Source organism: Carassius gibelio, chromosome A3, assembly GCF_023724105.1.
Source record: "Carassius gibelio isolate Cgi1373 ecotype wild population from Czech Republic chromosome A3, carGib1.2-hapl.c, whole genome shotgun sequence".
NCBI classification, from domain to species: Eukaryota; Metazoa; Chordata; class Actinopteri; order Cypriniformes; family Cyprinidae; genus Carassius; species Carassius gibelio.
The window spans coordinates 21,067,944-21,089,575 of NC_068373.1; the positions used below are offsets into that span (position 1 = coordinate 21,067,944).

General features: G+C 37.7%; 2 protein-coding genes across 5 annotated transcripts in view; one reads left to right on the forward strand and one right to left on the reverse strand.

Annotated features, from left to right (window-relative positions):
- The window catches only part of LOC127951846 (voltage-dependent T-type calcium channel subunit alpha-1H-like), a 52,925-nt gene extending 41,490 nt beyond the window's left edge, over positions 1-11,435 (forward strand). For 2 of the 3 annotated variants that reach the window (XM_052549919.1, XM_052549928.1), the window contains exons 24-33: positions 2,703-2,854; positions 3,404-3,513; positions 5,175-5,308; positions 5,405-5,475; positions 6,096-6,174; positions 6,658-6,779; positions 6,876-7,181; positions 7,809-7,977; positions 8,076-8,230; positions 8,326-11,435. In XM_052549919.1, the coding sequence (XP_052405879.1) occupies positions 2,703-2,854; positions 3,404-3,513; positions 5,175-5,308; positions 5,405-5,475; positions 6,096-6,174; positions 6,658-6,779; positions 6,876-7,181; positions 7,809-7,977; positions 8,076-8,230; positions 8,326-9,279 (2,252 nt within the window). In that variant the 3' untranslated portion in view covers positions 9,280-11,435. The remainder of the gene's footprint in view (positions 1-2,702; positions 2,855-3,403; positions 3,514-5,174; positions 5,309-5,404; positions 5,476-6,095; positions 6,175-6,657; positions 6,780-6,875; positions 7,182-7,808; positions 7,978-8,075; positions 8,231-8,325) is intronic. The other variant, XM_052549935.1, reaches the window with a different exon arrangement.
- Positions 11,436-15,437: 4,002 nt separating this feature from the next.
- Positions 15,438-21,632, reverse strand: part of LOC127951881 (lethal(2) giant larvae protein homolog 1-like) — a 29,657-nt gene continuing 23,462 nt past the window's right edge. For both annotated transcript variants that reach the window (XM_052549969.1, XM_052549980.1), the window contains exons 17-23: positions 20,804-21,087; positions 20,445-20,709; positions 20,234-20,348; positions 18,735-18,805; positions 18,261-18,384; positions 18,079-18,180; positions 15,438-16,990 (exon numbers count right to left, since the gene is read on the reverse strand). In XM_052549969.1, the coding sequence (XP_052405929.1) occupies positions 18,102-18,180; positions 18,261-18,384; positions 18,735-18,805; positions 20,234-20,348; positions 20,445-20,709; positions 20,804-21,087 (938 nt within the window). In that variant the 3' untranslated portion in view covers positions 15,438-16,990; positions 18,079-18,101. The remainder of the gene's footprint in view (positions 16,991-18,078; positions 18,181-18,260; positions 18,385-18,734; positions 18,806-20,233; positions 20,349-20,444; positions 20,710-20,803; positions 21,088-21,632) is intronic.

The following is a 21,632-nucleotide window of genomic DNA, read 5'->3' on the forward strand; positions in this document are numbered from 1 at the left end:
ACAAGCCATATTTGTGATATTGTTGTCACATGCACACAATGACCGCTCTTTGTTATAAATCCCTGCAACTGCTTCACAGTTGCTGTAGGCCTCTTTGTTGCCTCTCAGTGTCCTCCTGCTCTTTCATCCAGTTTGGAGCGATGTCCTGATCCAGGGAAGGGTCTGTGTTGTACCAAATTCCTTCCACTTCTTAATAATAGACTACACTGTGCTTCTAGGAATTGATAAAGCCTTTTTTCTATCCATCTCCTGACTTGACGTGCATATCTATAACTTTATCCCAGAGATCTTATGACAGTGACTTGCCACTCATAGTGGATTTTTGTTTTGTTTCAGCTGCACTACCAAGGACTGAAATGCTCCAGGAAAGCTCTTTCACGCTGAGCTGATCAAAATGACCACAGCTGATCACAGGTGAAAGTCAAATGGCTTTGTGTGCCATTGAGAAGGTGATTAGCTACACCTGACTGGGTTTACAAGTTATTTTTAATGATTCTTTTTTTATAATAGATTTTTTTCTTACATGTTGGTGTTATATCTTTCACTTGGATGTTATAAGTTGCACTGAGTAAATACAGCTGGATAAAACAAAAACTGTGTCCGTCTTCATTTCAGGCTGCAAAGCAACAAAATGTGATTTTAAAAGTGGGTGAATGTTTTCTATACCCACTTTACATCCAAAGAGGAAGTAAGAAATTCAAAGAGTGCGTGGTGTCCTCACGATGCTGGAAAACAATGACGTGAGAGGAGGCAGTTGCTCTGTGACAGTTTTTAAGATGGGTTGGGGGGATGTGTGTATGATATTAATTAATTTTGAATGCTGAACTCAAACATATGTAATGTAACATCAAGGAAAGTTTCATCATAATATCCATTTGAGAGACTGAATATTAGTTGCCTGTGGTCTGGCTGTCTGTCTAAATCAGTTTAGTACACTGCACTATTAGGGCTCTCTGGTTGTGTGAGCCTTGAGGAATCTAAGAATGCCAGCCATGATTTTACGTGACTAAACGAATAAATGTGAAGAAGTGTGTTCTTTGTTTAAGCACCATGCCTGCCAGGACAAAGCTTGCTGATAAATGATCTTTAGCATAAAAGCTGACGGTTTTATCTACGTTTGTCACACTTGACTCCTCCAGCCTTTACTCCAGTCAAAGGATTAATCGTGTATGTGACTGTGACTTATAGTACTCATAACTGAGTCCATAGCAGTTGAGTTTTATTTCCCTGGATCTATTCAAAGATCCCCTCGATGCATTCATCTGGGATAGATCGAAGGACGTCTCATAAACAGTCCTCAACACAGAGTGCATTAAGCAGGACCGAGAAGAAAAGGAGAAACAGATGTTTCTTCAACTGTGGCCATGTGTACACATTTATCGTACATCAAAGGAGAATTGTTATGAAAATTCACGACATCTCAAATTGTGTATTGTGTTCAGTAGTACTCTATGATGGAAAAGACACCTTTAATATGGCTGAAATCAAATGTATTTATTCAGGCTAATTTAATGGCTTGCATTTATGCATCCTACATACATTGAATATTTTTATATTTTTTGCACAATTAGTCAAAATTGTGATGAAAAGTATTATGCTTACAACAGAGATTTACCTTAATTTTTCTTTTAACAAAAGAAAACTCAATTAACAAAAACCGTTTGGTGTGGTGAAACTACAACTGAGGAACATCATTTTAAACAAATCAATTAATAGATATTTTTTATGCAATAAATATCACAACTGTTAATTTCACATTTGTTTAGATGATCATAGTTGAGGCATAAAAAACATAAACCCTTTAGGACACAAAAGTATCTGAAATTCATAATGTTCTGATACATTTCTGTAGACAGTATATCCAAATCACCAATCTGTGGATCTGTTCCTTATTCAGACCCACATGGAATCTGCACAGATAGCTCAGCGGATTTCCTCAAAATCAAAATGCTAATAAAGCTTTCAACTTTCACTAAGAGTACAAAACTCTTTTAAGATCCTGCAGAATTCATTCAGATCAGAAAATGTTGAAAACGTCAACAGATTCCATCTGGGCCTGCCGTTATCCCATCATATTAAAAGATAGACTGTTTCTGTGTGCACTTTATATTATGTGCAACTATTATGCTGGCCTTGAGTGTGGTGTCTGCTAGGGAGAGATGTTACATGTAATGGTTGTGCTGTAGCTGCATGCTCAGATATTCAGTAGCTCAAAGGCTTCTCTCTTGGCAAATGTTATTTACCTGTAAACATGCTTTTATGGCAGACTCAGAAAGATGGATTCAAACTCAAATAAATTTTATGGTTGCTGTCATGTCCAGTATATCACACGCATTACAACTAATCGATAAACAGTCACCTCTAAGCTCTCCTTAAAAACACTCAATAATATGTCTCTGTAACTTGTGCTACTCACAGAAGTCCTTTCATATGTTCTCCCACATACTGCCATGTTTACAACGGCATGTTCACCAAAGCAGCATGCTTGAAACCCATGAAGGCACAAGTGTTGCATGAGAGGACTTTGAATGAATAATGTTGCAATATTATCTCAATGCTGGGGAGATAAATTACTGGTCCTCTCTGCAGCAGTCGTCCCCTCGCACCCAGTGCCTTTTTCCTCTGCATCAGTGATTTGGCTTATTTGTGTTAACCCTGCACTGACTCTTCTTTGCTGTCTGTCTGTATGACCCTATCAACAGAGGCCCAGCAGAGACCGTACTATGCCGATTACTCTCCAATCCGGCTCTACATCCACACACTGTGTACCAACCACTACCTGGATCTCTTCATCACCGGCATCATCTGCATCAATGTGGTCACTATGTCTATTGAGCATTTCAATCAGCCTCCTGTGAGTCTATGAACCCTTTGAATCTTGATTTGTTTAACCTAGTGACCTACAGTACAGTTGCATAAAGTTGCATTTCATCATTTGAAAACTACAGTAACAAACTTTTTTGTGAAACATTCAGCCTGAAAATAGTTTATGCTCCTTCTTTAAAATAAATGACACCTGGAGCCGGATTCACAAAACATTATTTGAATAAAACTCTTCAGAATAAAGTTAAAAGCACATAGAACAAAGGAATGAATAGCTATATCACATTAGGGCAAGGGAAACGCATGACATGACAGAAACCATGACTATGGGAAATAAATGATAATAATAAATACATAAAAGACATGAAACCATGAACATAAACCAACATCCAAAACCAATTTTACATTATCTCAAGAACTTTTTCTTAAGATTTTCATGAATCTGGCTCCTAGTTTGATATTTTTATAGAATGCAAATACATTTATGCATTCTTTAATGTGGTTTAATTGACAACATATTACTTTACTTTAAATTGTACAGCACGGAAACTGCTGAAATCATTGTTTCTATCTCACACAGTACCTTGAAGAGTCACTGAAATACTGCAACTATGTCTTTACCATCATCTTCATAATTGAGGCTTTGCTCAAGCTTGTGGCATTTGGATTTCGGAGATTCTTCAAAGACAGGTATTGGGACCTACTATATGGCGCTGTCTAATGTAAATGTAAATACACTGTAAATAAGATTAACATTATTTGTATGCAATATACTGCACTGAAGAAGTCTCTGGAAATAAAATCCATTTTATATTGATATTATGAGTTTACATATTTCAAGCAGTATTCACAAGTGTTTATTAGTGTGCACTTTAGATGGTATAAGGGTATTAAACTTGCTATATCCATTACATTCTCATTACCAATTTATTTTTAACTTAGCCTTCTTATTCTAATTCTAATCCTGATATTAAAGTCTCGTTAAGAAGGTCTATGGGGAATCTTGTCGGTCCCCAACCTCTTGGTGACCTTGTCCCTTATCTCACACTCTCTTGTGTATTGGGTATACTTGTGTTCTTAGATGTCTGCATCATGCTGTAATTTGCAAGTGCTTAACCAGATAAAGTTAATTAAAAACCCCATCAGCTTAGTGTACAGCAAAATATATGTTTTATCTTCATTCAGAGATGGTCTGCACTGATTATTGATTATTCAAGCCAACAAAGACATGAGATCAAAGCGTGACTAACTGTTACTTAGATCAGACAGAATAAATCATTTAGCCTAATTAGAGAAGAATGTACATCAAAAATATAAATATAATGAGGGTGTGAGTGATTAAAAGGTGGATTATGTCAATCTAACTTACTCTTATGCTTAACTTCTTTTGGCAATATTATAAATATAGCTAAAATTGGAATCAGACTGTTTTCCATGTTAATCAGAGTTTTTGTCCTAACCGGCGTGAAAGCGATATGCAACGAGCGACAGTAAATTCTATTTTAGAAATGGTTTCTATTTTTATTTGCGACATCATGGCTGGAACAACATATGCACATGACAATGATAATCTGAAGTACTGATTATGTGCTTAATTTAATGTTAAAAAGGGTGAGTTTGAATACCATTTTTGTGACCTTTATTACCACACTGAAAGCGACAATGGATAATAATAATCTTGAAAACAAATGAAAGGAAACATAAATGTTAAAACTCAATGTAAGCCAACTGTCTTCCATAACAAAGACTGTATCAGTCACTCAGATGTATTTGTTGAAAGCGCAGGACCGTGAGCTTGCATATGCTCTTCTGATTGGCAGTGATTGACTGAATGATTTTGTTGCATCACATGGCCAGGTTGCATCTGGTGTGGACAGAAAAATTGCTTGTTGCTTGAATCATATTGCATTGCGTTTGGTTAGGACGTAATCAAGCATTTGAATCCTTAATTTGATTATATATATATATATATTATTGCAGGGCCATTTCACTAACCTCTCCAACACATTGTAAAACACTTTTGTAATTAAGCGTGACAGTGTGATTAAGTCATGTTTTAAAATGTTGCGTCTGATGTCATATCATGCTTAGGGAACGGGATGAATCATTAGTTTCAGTTCATTGAATGCAGCTAAATTAAAAGGAGTCATGATCCCTGTTGTTTATCATTAATCCCACATTAGCACATGTACAGGTGCAATCGACACTATGTTGTTCTGTTTGCAATACGCTCATAAATCTGTCTATGGTTTATTTGCTCAGCTTGCCTAATGTTCTAAAACCGATTAGCTAAACGACGCTCGTTGCTGGATGCTGTATTTTAACTGTATGATGTTGTAACTTGCTGGCAGATGGAACCAGCTGGATCTAGCCATAGTCCTGCTCTCTATCATGGGCATCACTCTGGAGGAGATCAAGATGAATGCAGCGCTGCCAATCAACCCCACCATCATACGCATTATGAGGGTGCTGAGAATAGCCAGAGGTACTTTAGTTTTCTAGCTGGTTAACAAAAAAGTTGCATGTTCTATTAGAAATAGCCTGGGATTTGATTTGTGCCTCTTTGTGCTTTTGCCCACAGTACTGAAGCTTTTGAAGATGGCTACAGGCATGAGAGCCCTACTGGACACAGTTATGCAAGCTTTACCACAGGTAACTAATGTGGTGTTTTTACATTCATTCATGTGTTTAATAATAATATTTTTTTTTTAATAAAATTATTTAGGTCACACTTGATTTTAAGGTCCAATTCCCACTATTAACTAACTATTAACTATGACTTTGCCTTATTAAAGTCCCAGTTACTGCTTATTAACTGTTAGTATGCTAGTTGTTGAGTATTGGGAAGGATTAAGGATGTAGAATATGCTTTTGCAGAATAAGTGCTTTATAAGTACTAATAAACAGCTATAATATGGTAGTAATATGCATGCAAATAAGTAACTAGTTAACAGCGAGAATTAAGTCCCTAACCTAAAGTGTTACAGAGAATAATAAAGTAACTATAATTTATACTGTACAGTATATCAGAGACAAAACATTACCTGACAAAGCAGTTCTACAGTGCATTCAGTATGCTGTGTATGTGTTATTTTGCTTTTAAAGAGATATAGATGTACTGCACAGTTGCATTTGTTTTTGTCTTTGTGTGGATATGTAAGACAAGGGGGAGGAAAGAGAAAAAGTTGGAGATAAAGTATCTATAACACAGTTCTTCTCCCCGTGATTGATTGTTTAATAACATACTGTGATAATGCACTTCCTCTCTTTAGGTGGGAAATCTGGGTTTGCTGTTTATGCTCCTCTTCTTCATTTATGCGGCACTTGGCGTGGAGCTTTTTGGGAAACTAGGTCAGTGCTGCAATCCTGCTCACTGTTCATACTGAGCGCTCCATTTCACAGCTTTGCTCTACCTTAGCTGCCACTCTCATTTTTGGTCAGAAATGCTTCAATTTGTCCCGAAAATGCTTCATGGCTCTTGCTCTTGCAATTGCAAGAGGATAGCCTCTAGGCTCAAAAAGACATTTCTATGCTACTTATAAGTTATATCCATGTGAGAGGCCTCTGGAACACAAATGACAGGACTATGCTTTCTCTTAAAGGGAAAGCTCTCTAATTACTTTCATTAGCCTTCAACTTTAAAATCAGTGCTAATTATTGTGTCAGACATATCTGGGGGTAACAGCTCATTTGCTTCTTTAATGGTAATACAGGGAACTCTGTCAGGTTATATCCACTTTTAGCAACACATTCAGTGATAGTCTAGCTATGCTTTTTGTGTATAAAAAGTATATGACTGTTGTCAAAATATAATTTACCTATATTTTTATCTAGAGTGCACTGACAATAACCCTTGTGAAGGATTAAGCAGACATGCTACGTTTGAGAACTTTGGAATGGCCTTTTTAACGTTATTCAGAATATCAACGGGGGACAACTGGAATGGCATAATGAAGGTACTACAGGGGAGACTTTTCATTGTTCTTTTTCTCATTGCATTTAGAGTATTTTGGTGGTGCAGTTTTAATCATTAATGCATTGCATATGTGCAGGACACTCTGCGAGAGTGCCTTCCGGAAGACAAGCACTGCCTCACTTATCTCCCCAAGGTTTCCCCCATCTACTTTGTCACCTTTGTGCTAATGGCTCAGTTTGTGCTGGTTAACGTGGTGGTGGCCGTACTGATGAAACACCTGGAGGAGAGCAATAAGGAGGCCAAAGAAGATGCTGAAATGGACGCTGAGATTGAGATGGAGATGGAAATGGCTCGGCGTCACAGCAACGTTTCAGCAGGGAGTTCTTCAGGGCCAGAAGGAAGGGCAACTTATGTAGGAGCACACCCAGATTCACCTGGACAGGTATATCTCAGAAATCATTATTAAACAGTGTTGAAAAGAAAGAATGATTTTAGTTAAGCCATGCATGGTAATTGAATATTGAAAGGTTTTCAAACTTGGATCTGGGGAACTCTAGGGGGCTGCAACAGAGTGCAAGGGTATACTGTAACACTTAATATATTTTTTAATTCATGAAAATATTATAGTTCTTTTAGTAGAGGATCATCATATTTGTGGGTCCTTGACAAGAGAAGGTGGTGTTATGAACTGGTCATAGTGTACGAAACATCATACCATTTGTTCTCAGTTTAGTTTTGCACTTATTGAGCACCATTAACTCTTATAAGGAGCAACCCGAGTTAGCTGCGGGCAAGAGAATTGCATTTGTGTTTTATTGGGCGCTGAGTTGTCACAATACACAGAAAATATGCTGAGGGGATGTGGACAGTGAGAAGTGAGGCTCTGTGGGGAGGCCAGGAACATTTGTCACCCCTCATGGGCTGCTCAGGCAAGGAGTGTATTTGCTTTGTCAGCTGCAGTGAGCTGGTGAATAAACCTGGCAAGCTTGGCTCTAGGTGTTTATAGGTTTGTGAGTTTATGTGTGAGGGTAAAAGCACAAAAGCAGAAGAATACATTTCTCTTCCGCAGGATATGGGGATACAAAGAACACAGGAGAATTTGCTCTCTCCACGGAAAATGTCAGTGTCAAGGATGCACTCTTTGCCAAATGACAGCTACATGTTTCGCCCTGTGAGGCCAGCCAGTGCTCCTTATCCCCTAGAAGAAGTGGAAACCAGTCAAGGGTACCTTGAATTAGGTATAAGGAATCAGAGTACATGACTTTCTGTATTAATAAGTACTGTTCTCAAAAGGGGGAAAAAACTTATGAAAAGTCTTCATTAACCTTTCCTGTAGGCTCTATCACCTCAGTCCATTCCCAGCCATGCGAAAGTCATTCCCTACTCCAGGTCCCTGGTGTTCCTCCCCATTCCCAGTTGAACTACCTCCCCAAGATTCCCCCTCCCATGCCCTCTCCAACCCACAGCATAGGCAGGACTTTATGCAGACAGGTATACTCTCGCTCGTCCCGTCCGTATTTAGTGCTTCACTGTTGTTCAGTGCTTGCAGGCCACATGTTCACATTGTCCTATGTTTATTCTTTCAGGAGGCAATTAAAAATGACTCCATCAATGTGCAAAGTTCTGACTCCAAAGACCATCCCGACAGACAGGCAGGGATAACAACAGGTGGCTTCAAGCTGCATGTTCCTGGGATGCCCCAATGTGGACATGCTCCCAGTGTCTGCACCTTTCAACAGCCCCATAGACAGCACAGTATCCTTTCTCGACCTACTAGCCTGGCCAGCAGCAGCAGAAGCACCAGCCCCAGTGGCTCCTTGTTTGAATCCACTGATCTGAACGACGAGGAGGTCCGTCACATAAACAGTACAGCACGGCTGTGGGTAGGGGTTCAGGCAGAAGCCCGAAGTCACTCCCTGTCTCCTTATACCACCTCAGGGATGCTGCTTCCCGTCCCTGTGAAGAACTGCAGCAGTGCTGCCAACTTAAGCATCGAAGACCCAAAAAAGTGCTTCACCGAGGACACTGAAGGTTTTCTGGAAAAACCCTATGGTACAGATGACCATCGTAGGCACTCGATTGAGATTTGCTCTTTAGTAGATGATGGGCTGTTTGGTCAAGAACTTAGTGAGAAGAGGCACGTTCCGATGCGTGGACAGTCGTTGCACATTCCCCGTAAGAAAAAGATGAGCCCTCCATGTATCTCCATCGAGCCCCCATTTGAAATGGAGGTTCCCGCTTCTCTTGCATCCATGAAAAAGCTTTCGGAGAGCAGCATGTTACTACGGAGGAGGACGCCATCCTATGACCTAGCCCTGCAGCGGGACTCTCTGGATTTGCTTGAGAACCAGCTGTCTACCCAGCCGCTCATCAAAGTAGAGCGACACCCCTCTCACTGTGCAGAGTATCTGTCAATGCCACACCCCACCCCAATGGGCGGTCTGGCAGGCATTTTGTGTGAAAGCATGCAGGCGTCCCCCTTTGATAACCGATATGAAGAATCCACGGACTTCAGCTCTGTAAACAGGACAGCCCAATGAGGGACTTTAGCCAAATTTTACCATCCACACTCAAGGGTGCGACAACTACTTGAGCAGGGGACATCGACCTCTTTCTGTAGCCAAAGTTTTCTTTGTTTCTTTTCCAATGTAATATCATCATGAAAGCCAGCCAGGAATGGCAGCCGATCCTAGCAGGGAACAGCGATTGATCAGACTGTGATCGGGCAAAGTGTTGAACATGGGATATGCAATTTCAGGTTTCCAAATGGAACAGTGGTTCTAATTTTGATCCCAGTGCTCAATCACATTGATTTGAGTTCAGGATGTGTAGTGTTATGTATCATCTGTATCATTTTTGTCAGTCTTTCCTCTCTTTGTCATGAGCATTGGTAATGTTTTCTGTAGAGACAGAGTATACCGATTAAAAGAACTAATAAGAACTGTACATGTTATGTATTTTATTGACTCATAATGTGTAAATAGAGAACATATTGTATTAGTGGAGAAACAAGCTCTATTCATATGCACATATTTTTTATAGAGATCTATAATGTTTTTGCACATATCAATTATGAATTGTCTTCTGTTGTCTTCTTGTGAATGTACATTTTTTAATCAAATAGCTGTGGGATCAATTCTAGTCTGTTTAGGCCTACTGATATTGAGATGATTTTTATTTTTCTATTGGGAGGACGGGGTGTGTCGTATTATATAGATCCAATGAGAACCAAACTACAAATGATCTGTAGCCTGAGTGCAATACACTATAAATGTTTCTGTAAGTTTACCCAGTTAGGTTACACACTTTTTAAACAAGCATAGCCAGTAACGTGCATCTCACATACACAACCCTTTACCATACTCAGGTTCATCTCAAAATGTATATTAAGATTTCTGCTACACTCTACATTATAACCTAGTTTAACCACGACATAACCTATTTTAACATTCTGTGGCCCTTGGCTATGGCACAAGTTGCATGTGAAGGACAGACTGATTAAAATGTAAATGTGACCTTGTTCTGTTTCTCCTGATGTTCAAACTTTAGAACTGTCAAAGACTAAAGGCTGGAATACACTACATGACTTTTAAAGCCTGCGATACACTATGCGATTTTCTATGGAATCTGTCAATTCAAATCTGCAGACTGGCTCTGACTTTCGGCAACTAGCGTCAACTTCCTCTAGACTGAAAATTGGGGCAAAAATCATGTAGTGCATTCCAGGTATAAGGGAGTTTATATCAGTACATGTCTGATCTATTTTTATTTTTTATATCTTTTCTGCTTTGAAATGGCACCTCTGGTTTGTGCCCTTGTGAAACAATAAGACACCTATTTAATGAAAGGAACACAAAGTTATGTTTTGATTTTTTTTTTAGAAGTGATCAATGTGATTTATGATTTATGTATAGTTATACTAAGCCATGAGGTTTTTGGCAAATAACCAGTAAACACAGCCTGCGAATCCTGCTCTTTAAATGATATAACTCACATAGCTACATATCCAGTAATAACAATGTATCACCTGAGATTTAAAATAGTTGATGCAGCTTCTGTGCTGTGCTAATTCAATTTTTTTTCTCCATTTATGATTCACCTCAAAAGATGGAGAGGGCAAATTAGTTGCATGTTATTGAGAGATTTAGAAATACAAACATCTGGATGTTTTTCAAGTTTTTGATATTTACATTTTCAGATATTTTCCATTTGTAGACTTGCATCTAATTGCACTGAGATGTAATTACAAGGTATTACTCTGTAGAAATGAGTAAAGCCACTTGTTGTCTGATGCAATATTTTATGGTAGTCTATGTTGAGATGAGTGCAAGAGGTTTAGTTGTAAGCAAAAAATCATGGATGATTACAACTGAAAGTATGGACTCTGATGACATAATCAGACATCAATCTAATATTGGACTTTGAGACAAATGTGTGTAGTGTTTCATGTATCTTATGGTCCTAGATCCATGTTTTTTGCAAGAGGATTGTTGAGAGGTTTTTTTTAAATTGCTATTGAAAAAATGATAGAGCTGTATGGATGGAGAAGTATATAACTGCTTAAAGTGTTTAATCACTTAATCACATTCTTAGCTGGGTTTTTGTTTTTAATTATTTATTTTTTAATATGAGCTTTTGCCATTAAGCAGCCTAATGTCCTTAATCCTTCAATAAATAATCAAAGCATTTTCCTCAACTTTCATGATGATAGTCATTTGTCTTTTCTTTTGTTATTGCAGCTAAAACTTATTTATTAATGCAAACTGCCTTTTCTTTTTGCTTTTGATATGACTTGGCTGATAAAGAAGTGGTGTTTGGAAAGCTACTGTATTTACAATCATATTTTTACATTGTATTACCTTTTATTGTAATGACCACAATCTGATGGATATTACCTGTCTACAGATAGCAAAAGGAAGATGTGTAGTTTGTTTTTTAAGTTTATATAGACAGTTCAATATTATTTTAATATATTAAACTGTCCCTAAACTGTTTTTTTTTTTCAATCAATTTGTCCTTTGTTTATAACATGGGGTAAACAAACAGAGATAATGAGAGTATAAAGTCAGAAGCAAAGCCAGTTCAGACCCAGCAGCTTTCAAATAGTGTAGCTTAAACTTTATCTCCATGATGAAATCTCGGATGGCCAGACAGTAATTCATCTTTTATGAATGGTTAAAATACTGATGTCCAGGAGTCTGTGAACCTAGGGACTGTAGCATATAAAGCTTAGCGTAAATGTGTGATATGAATAATAGTGTTCATATACAGCTTGTGAGATAATATTCTCAACTGAAACAAGTAGAGACTTGGACTCAAAAGCAGAATTCCATACATCATGATTTAACAAGTGGATATGATCAGTAACAAAGGAATGTTTGAATCCCACATTTAATCTGTATGCAAATATGCAATATCAGGATCCCAAATGAAGACCCAGGTAAATGTAGTAAAACCATCTGGCAAAATATTTCTTTGTTTCTTTAGTTTTATTATATTGCAATTTATTCCATAGTGGCTGAGTATTCTTATGGAAGTAAATGTAAAATTGAAGTAAACAACATTTTGCCGAATGAAAATATTTAAAATTAAAGTGCCCAGTCACTAATGAGGGGTTTAGTCATTATTATTATTATTATTATTATTATTATTATTATTATGGTATTTATGTCTCAGGAGGATGCTGATTCATTAAACTTGGCGGCAGAACTGAGCCCATGATTAAAGATGGCAGATTCGGAATTATGTAGGCCTATCTACTTCTGGGGGGATCCTGCTCCAGCCAAGCAACTGCCATTAAAATAAACGAGAATGCGAATCAGTATGTTTCCACCTCTAAGGAATAAAAAATGAAATTTTTTAAGAATTAGTTTACTTTGCTATTCTGCAATCATTGAAGGTAAAGTAAGATGAGGCACAGTGGCACACTATTGAAAGCTGTCAAGCATCACAACAGATAAAAAAGTACCAAGTCCCATAAAACTCGTGCAAAAAGCTTTCTAAAATCACACTAAAGCGCTGTGAGGTGACCGAAATCTGTTGTTCATATTCCTAGAGTATTTATTTTAAAATTATGACAAAGCAATATGAAATAACCAAGTAGGCTAGATTTATTAGCAACACTGGATTTTTTTGGCGACAAATATGAATATGGTTTTTGGGGCGTTATCCACTACTTACCTGATAATCAATGCTCAGTTATAAGATGCAGCTAATTTTAAAATGATGATGCCCAAAGATGATTCTGAAAGCTGTCGCTGTAAAAAGTATTTTTGGTTGTCGGGTTCTGACTAATCAAGCGCAGTAGCAGCATGCCATCTACTGGACAATGGTGAACTTGCACACGTTGGAATAAACTGAACTTTCAATTGAAAATGTTCCACATGAAACTAGTGTGGATATACCTATGGGATATACTGACAGTCAGAACGTAAAACACCGTTCTCGGGTTGTTGTTTTGAATACAGGACAAATGTAGAATGATTACATTAAATAATTGGTGCGACTGTCTGTCACATATCCCACTACTACAAATTTACCCAAGAATGGTAACGGCTTACTGCAGTATTAGTTACACATTTAGTATGATTTCGAATTAGCGTTGGTGTGTTTAGCGGAATAAAACATCACGGTAATATTTCAACAGTTAGCGCAAAAACAGCAATCTGAAGTAGAAGACAGCAATGTGAGGAGAAATCGAGTCGTGTGTAATACCCCAGGAGGATGAATACATGAGCAGCTGTGGGACGAGCCAGAGATGAGAAGCACATTTGCATGGTCTGCCATATGCTGTCAGACAAATGAGTTTGAATTGTGCCCACTCAAGCTACGTGAATACATTTTAATGCTTTATGTACTTAAACAAGGTGCAAAGATAGTCCCTTACTGACAAACAAAACAGAAGATTAGAGGTTAATAGAGAAAATGACTGTAATTGAGAGAGAGAGAGAGATGTGGTTTATTTGTAGCACACAACCTAAACTTTATTAAGTAAAGTTATGAAATGGAAATTCACCCAAACTATTTTCTAAATGCTTGTTATTGATCTTATTGTGAATGATATATATCCATGCATATGTGTATTTTTTTTAGTCCAAATATCTCGACCTGTCAGTGAAATGACAGACGTCTCGTATTGAAGGCTAATCCAGTCATTTAGTCTGCTTAAACTCCCACCTTTTCCTTAAAACCAATCTTTCATCACGACTTATAAATAGAAAAAATAGAAAGAGAGTGAAAAGTGACAGTAAACAAAATGCTAGTTTTTCCACTGTAGATGCAGATAATATCTAGTCATTTTTTACAATTAGCAAATGATACTAAACTCTTGAATCTCTGTTGACACTGCTCTCTAAAGCAGAAGGCAGCATTGTGGGGAGAAATCGTGCACTGAACCTAACACATCTGACAGCTCCAATAAACCTGCTGCTCAAGACAGATGTCCTTCTGAGACAGATGTCAAGGAAGCCCTAAACACAACAAGCAGCTCTCCGAATCAGAAGGTGAGGTGTCACTGTGTTCAGCTCATATGTGCAGTATAATTCTATACATGATTCTAACCATGTGGCTCTTCCTTGTTCTGCTCAGGATGAGCCATCCAGCTGTCTCAGTTCGATGATCGCGGCTAAAGCAGCCATTGGGAGTCCAGTGAAAAGCCAGCAGCTGGGAGAACCAGACTGAACTTTGGAAGAGAAGAAGAAGGTTTTAATGGATCAGTACAAATCCAAGCCCTTGGTATTTCTAGAGCGCTATCAGTCCGTCTGAAGCCAGAGCACAAGAGGCTTTCTCACACCTGAGCAGTGACTGCAGAGTGCAGTATTACTGCAAGGAGATTCAGAGATGGGCTTCCAGCACAGTCGACCGGAAAAAGGTCTGTAACCATCTTTATGCAGCTCTCTGTGTTCTTCAGAAGAGTAAGCACAGGTTTTAGTTTTTTCCAGACACCAGATAATTCATAATTAATTATTTATTTATTTTAATCTGGCGTTTTTTTCAAATAAGGTTGTTAACGGTTTAAATTGACCTTGGTTATCTACAGACCTCCATGTACCAGCATAACTCATACGGTTGTTTATAAGTTGCTGAAAGTCCTTCATGGCTGCATCTCATTTCAGAAATGGCATCTTTCGGAGGTTGCATTTTGTCAGCTGCGTACATTATTGAGGTGGTCTCATTAAAAAAAAAGAAACCGTTAGATTGCAAAGAAAGAAAAGAATTACAGTATTTTGCACTTCACAAGGAATAAGAGTCAATATTTTTAATATTATTTTTTTCTTAAATAAGTCCACTTCAATGATGTATGCAAACTGACAAATGTGGCCTCCTCCGAGATGAGACACAGCTTGTTTGAAGTCTGTTCCAGAAAGTTACCCAATACTATCAACTGTTAAAATACCTCTTTTTGGCCAAATTCTAACACCGCATCAAAGGCAGTCCCAAAATGCATTAAAACATTTTTTTAATTAATTCTTTAGAATCTGTTCTAGTTAAATATTGTACAACAAAGTTAAAATTGGTTTATTTTTATGCATTAAAGTAATGGGGAAAAAGTGCTTTTGCAAGGTTCAGTCATCAGTTCTGTAGAATGAGAAAATCTGTAGAATCTTTTTTTTTTTTTTTTGCCTACACACAATACCAGGAAATCCAGGCATTTGATTTTACTAATTTGAGTACAGACCACACTGAAGATGCAATAAAATGTGGAGTAAATACTTTATTAACATTTAAGATTAGCATTGCTATATCTCAAATTAAAATTCTACACAAGAAAAAATACAAATTAAATACATGTTCACAGGATAGGTTCTGGATGGAGAGTAAAGGTTATGTAAAGCAAATATACAAACAAAAATTAAACAACTACAATTAGTGAGGTCCTTCTGACATGTTACCAACAAAACAAAAAAACTGAATATGCAGGGAGAAAATGTGTCAATACCAAGCAAAAATATTAATGTGCAGTTTTCTTTGTAATTACAATGTAAATAGAAGCTATTACTTTAAATGCCATACTTTAATTCTAAAAGCAAACTGACTAACATCTGCATTATCTGACCCAAGGAGCCAGTTGTGTCTTATTCAGATATGTCTGTGCAACACTCGTCCTGTTCCCTCATTGATTCCTTCCCTCGATTAGCTACAATAAATGTTTATAATATTATGTAATATTACACAACTGTCAATAATTGCCACACAAAATGCAGTGCTAGAAATGCCTAGTTACATAAATGCTAGTGAAATATGTATAAAATACAAAATACCAACCCTTATAAGCCATATAAAATTATTCTTAATAATACTGTGTAATTAGAAAAAAAGTCATTCGCTCGTTCATACCGTGTTAATACTGTAGCAAAAACAAACTGGTTAGAATTACTGCGGCGATGTTCCTTCAAAATACACACTTCACAGTTAACTGCCAGAATTTACTTACAACGGCAAGTGGTTAAGGGACATTATTTAAAAATAATGATAATAAAGATGACTGAATGAAAGGAATATATCTGAATCAAACCCACAGGGTCCATAACTTGAACTTTTCAATAGACTCCTGATTTGTGGATACAAACCATCACATTATCATAGATATTGTTGAAAAGGCTGTCAGGAGGGGAAAAAAGCAAACAGTTATACCTTCATATATGAGCAGGGCACTTCATTCCCCCCCTAAAGATGGTGCAGATGGTAACCCCCAAAACCCTTAGAGATTGATGAACAGTAGCAGCTATGTATTCTAGGAAATCAACTAAGGAGGCCAATTATATACTAGACATTTTGATTTGATTTAGCATAAACTAAACGGCACACAGTGAGAAGGCAGATGACGTGACAAGAGGAATGTTAAAAGACAAACTACGAAGAAAAACGTCCAGGGCTCAGTGCAAGTAGCCCCCCCATCTGCGTACAGACATTGTGCAACATCTCGGCTGTTTTATTGCCCGATCCCTTTAAAAGTCACCTCTCAAATGTACCATTTTATGGCCCCTGAAATGGAACCAATGGATGTCAGCAAAAAAAAAAAAAGGAAAGGGGAAACTGGAGGAAAGGTGAAAAAAAAAGAGGATAGCAGAGTTAATCATTCAGTCTTTTGGCACAGGGAAAAAAGTGCAACATTCCCATTGTAAAAACTTCATGAACAATGTTTGGTGCAAACTTCATGAACAATGTTTGGTGCAACTTCCGAAGTCACAAACAGCTCAGTCAAGACCCAATCAGAAGAAGCGAGTTCAGCTGAAGAGTCCATAACTGCTCCTGAAAAACAACATCATCTTTAAGGCTTAAATACTAAGGCAGTTACAAACACACGGTTTGATTTTATAATCAAACCACTCTGCACTGCCAAACATGTCCACAAGGAGGCAGAGAGGTAAAGTGCAAATAAAGCATGTAAAATGACTGAGGTTAAGTAGCAGTTCAGATAATAATGCCTTGGGCTTAAAGGAGGAGGATGAGAGGCGGATGTCCTACTGAGAATCAGCTTGCAGGATACGGACTGCAAAAATCACAAGAGTGCATTCCGTCAAGCTCTTCATATATATTTAGTTTAAGCCTTCTCTTTGTCTGGCAAGTAAAGCATAAATTGACATCAGTAATTAGCAAACTAGAAACTACTGTGGCATCTAGAAAGTCACAAAGGAGGAGGAAGGGGAAGAATTCTCTCAACAAACAAATCTCTGGCAATAAAATACAGAAGATGCCTGGAAGCACCACGGGTTTGTCTCTTTGCCTACCTTAACCATCCTTTACTAAGCCATTTTTTAATTTAGTATTGTCCTGACTCCTGCTTAAGATATTGTACATAAAAGATGTTTACATTTAGTCCACAAAACAAAAAATAGCTGAGATTATTAAAATAACCCCATTCAAAAGTTATTTTATAATTATAAATAATATATTTATAATAATTTATTATTACCCTTTGTTCTTAATACTTTGTGCTGTTACCTGATGATCCACAACTGTCTTTCTGCTTTGTGATGGTTGTTCATGAGTCCCTTGTTTGTTCTGAACAGTTAAACAAACTATTCTTCAGAAAAATCTGTGACTGTATGATTTTGACATCATTTTTTTCACACTGAGGACAATTGAAAACAACTGAAAACAACTGAACTATTGTCACACTACTGATAAATGTAGTGTGGTAGCCTACCAAAAGTAGATTTTGTTCCTCCTCAACACTAAATAGACCAACAAAAAGTGCACATCCCAATTAATTTTTGTCTAGAACAGATCTGCACATGTCCTCAGTCAGTCAGGCACACCTCCTCCTGCATCCAGTCACCAATCCCCTGTCTGCTCTTCACAGACCACAGTCTGCTTCTGCTGTAAATGTTCCTCACCTCCAGCTGTCTGCTGGCTCGCCTCAGTTGATGAGAATTCCAGAAGGCCTCCCGTCTTCTTCAGTGATGTTCCTGAAGTTATTCTCAGCTTCATCCACAGTCCTAAAGAAGCAAAACATTGAGGGGATCCCAAAATAAACTCGCCTCTAATAGACCAGAATGCAGAAGTAAAGAGCGCTCACATTAAGAAGTCTTTGACGTCCTCAACGGTGAGCTCGCCAGTGGTGTCCAGAGTGATGTCAGCACTGCTGTTTGGAGAATCCAGGACAGACGAGGACAAGGCACTCCGCATTTCATACAAGAGCCCTGAGAGAATATAAAGGAGATATATACAAGCCCCTTAAAGGAGATATATAAAAAGAAAAATTTCAGCCTAAGCAACAAACTCATTGCATTTCATGTGCATTTCATGAAATACAACATGTTTCCTGAGGTTTGACAGTGTGATTTGTATTATCACAAAAGGGGAGAGATCATACTTTTAGAAAAAATGTATGCTGTATGAGACATTAAACATCAAGTACATAGATTAGACTTCAGTCTGAGAAATTCCCATTTCCAGTCAAATAAAACCGCACAAAGGCTGGTAATTTCAGCTAGTTGGGTGAAGAATGACATTTATTTTCCATCTGTCAAGACTTTTGCAGAACGGTTACCTTCAGTTTCAACAGCCTTGCTCTCTGCTTGTGTCTTGTGTGTTCCATTAGCCTGTGGTGGGAGCGTCGTGCTGGAACCACGAAAACAAGATTGAAATGTGCTGAAAATGCAGAATTATTATTCTCCCAAAATATCTGGGACATGATTCATTTCTTCAACATGATCATCCGCCGTAATTTCCCATCTGTACACTACCATTTAAAAGTGTCTTTTTTGTTGTCTCTTCTGCTTACCAAGGCTGCATTTATTTGATAAAAATAATATAGTAAAAAACGTCACATCGTATAATAATTGTATAATTTAAAATATTTTTTTATTTTTATGATTTTAAAATGTAATTCATTCCTGTGATGTAAAGCTGAATTCTAATATAGCAAACTGCTGCTTAAGAAACATTTATTATTATGTTAAAAACAGCTTAATTTTTTCATGGAAACCATAATTTCTTCAGAATTCTTTGAATATAAAATGCAAAAGAGCAGCGTTAATTTTAAAAATAAATATTTTGTAACATTATAAAAGTCTTTACTGTCACTTTTGATTCATTAAGTATGTAGTATTCTATAAATGTTGTATATATATATATATATATATATATATATATATATATATATATATATATATATATATATATATATATATATATATATATATATATATATACACACACACACAAACACACACACACACACAAATATACACATACAGTATACACACACAATCACTCTATATATGCACACACTGTAAAGACATTGTAACATGTTTACATTTACCAATGATAGACTTTGTGTAGTCACAATTATTAATATGGGACCACTGATATAAACTTGTGTTTTATATGTACAGTAAGCAGATTAGTTGCAACATCATTACTGTAGACGGATTGATGACACAAAGTGCACAGCAAATAGACTAAACACTGAATCTTGAATGCGTATGACCTGATCTGTCATTGCGTGTCACTCTTAAGGATTTTTTTTCCTTTTAATGGGGATGTTGGGGACTAGTGCATGAAAGTGCATATCACCTCTTATTGCATGACACCGGCGTGATGGCAAATAAATCGACAGTTAAAAATTACTTAATCAGCCCTGATCCCGATCCTTGAGATTGGCTCTGGACATCCCTACTGCCAACTGTCACTTTTACAAAAATTTTAAAATCAGTGTAAAAAGCAAATTAGTTTCCTGTTATCCAAAACCAAAGTAGAAAAAAAAAAATGAAATGAGTAATAAATCTAGGTTACTATATACATTTCACCCGTAGGATGATGTTTTATGAAATTGCTTGAGTAGCTCCACCATCAGTAAAATCTCACTTGATCCAAAAACCTGCTCAACATAATTGCATATTGAACATCAAATATCATTTAATTGGCAGTGGCCGTGATGATACCCGGGAATCTCACATTCAGACTTGACAGGCAAGTCTCTTAAAACTCTGCACTGCACCTGGTAAGAACACTGTTAAACTGATCTGAGAAATCTCTCTGGTTTACCTGTGAGCAGAGAGATCGTGAGGGCGCTCCACATCCACTCGGCACAGCGGCTCTGTGATCACACGAGCTGACAGCGAGAAGCGCTCGTACTCCGAAGGCGAAATCAGGTAGAATCCTAATAATATTGAAAGAAACATAGTTGAATCTCATTCATGTGAAAAAGCTCAAAGCTAGAAATGATTGGCATGCTGTTTGAGAACGAACTACTAACCTTGTCCAGTCTTGGTGAACACGCAGGAAGCAATGCCACTGATGTCTTCCTTGCGGATGCAGTCGTAGTGTACTTGCGGTCTCAGTGCTGGCACGCTGAACACGTGGATATCACCCAGATTGGTAAGGCACACAAGAGCGTTCTCAGAGTACTCTTCAGAGCTGACGCTGGTGAAGTTCGACAGCGCCACCTTTCGTACTCGACAGCCTTCATGGGCGGTCAACTTGAACTTGGTCTTCGCGCTTACTTTGGGCAGCGTGAAAACCTACAGAAAGCAAAAGAAAGGTTGTTTACTTCTAATAAATCTAATGATCCAGTTTTTTTGTTTTTTGTTTGTTTGATGTTGTAAATATCCCAACCTTAAACTGCTCCTCAGAAGCAATAAGAACAGAGTGGCTGCCCTGCATGTCTGGGGCCTTGGCCAGATCTCTGGAGACTTCGTACGGCTCCGGCAGAGGGTTCCCTCGGCCATCCAGCACAGCGATGGACACCACTGGAGCTCGGTGCATGAGCTGGATCTCCTTCCCCAGCAGCGCCTCCACGCTCTGCTCAGAGAACTTCTCCTGCGAGGGGACGTCCAGAGCGTATGCGTACACGGAGCCAGAGTTCGTGCCGGCCCACATTGTAGGTCCATGATGCGTTCCTGAGTAGCAGAGGAAAAACAATGCTTTCAATGAGGTGGCATTCATCTAGAACAATAAACGTTGACATCCTGGAGAGACTCATTTACAAAATACATGCATGATATAATGCCAGTTTCATAGATCTGGTCTTACTTTTACAAATCCTCATTTGTTATCCTTTTTTAAAAAGCAAAAACTGAGATGATAATACTGTTACATGCAGGGCATAAACATTAACATGTTCATCCCAATATTCAAGTGTTAACAGATTATGAACCATTTAGTTTAACATCTGGCAAGTGCAAAAAAGTTAACATTTAATTACAGGACTATGTTTTATAATTCATCTTTCAGCCTCTACTATTGATGTGGACAATAAAAATTATTAAATTTAACTCAAGTACTAAAACGCAGTGTAACAAGAGGCAAGAGCAAGCTAAACAGACTAAGCATGTATGGGCATGTCATCAGTTATATTAAGAGCATTAACATTCATTCATTAACATTCCCAGTTCTGCTCTTTGTGTCCGCCCTAAACTGAAGTTCTGGATCTGTTACCTAACAT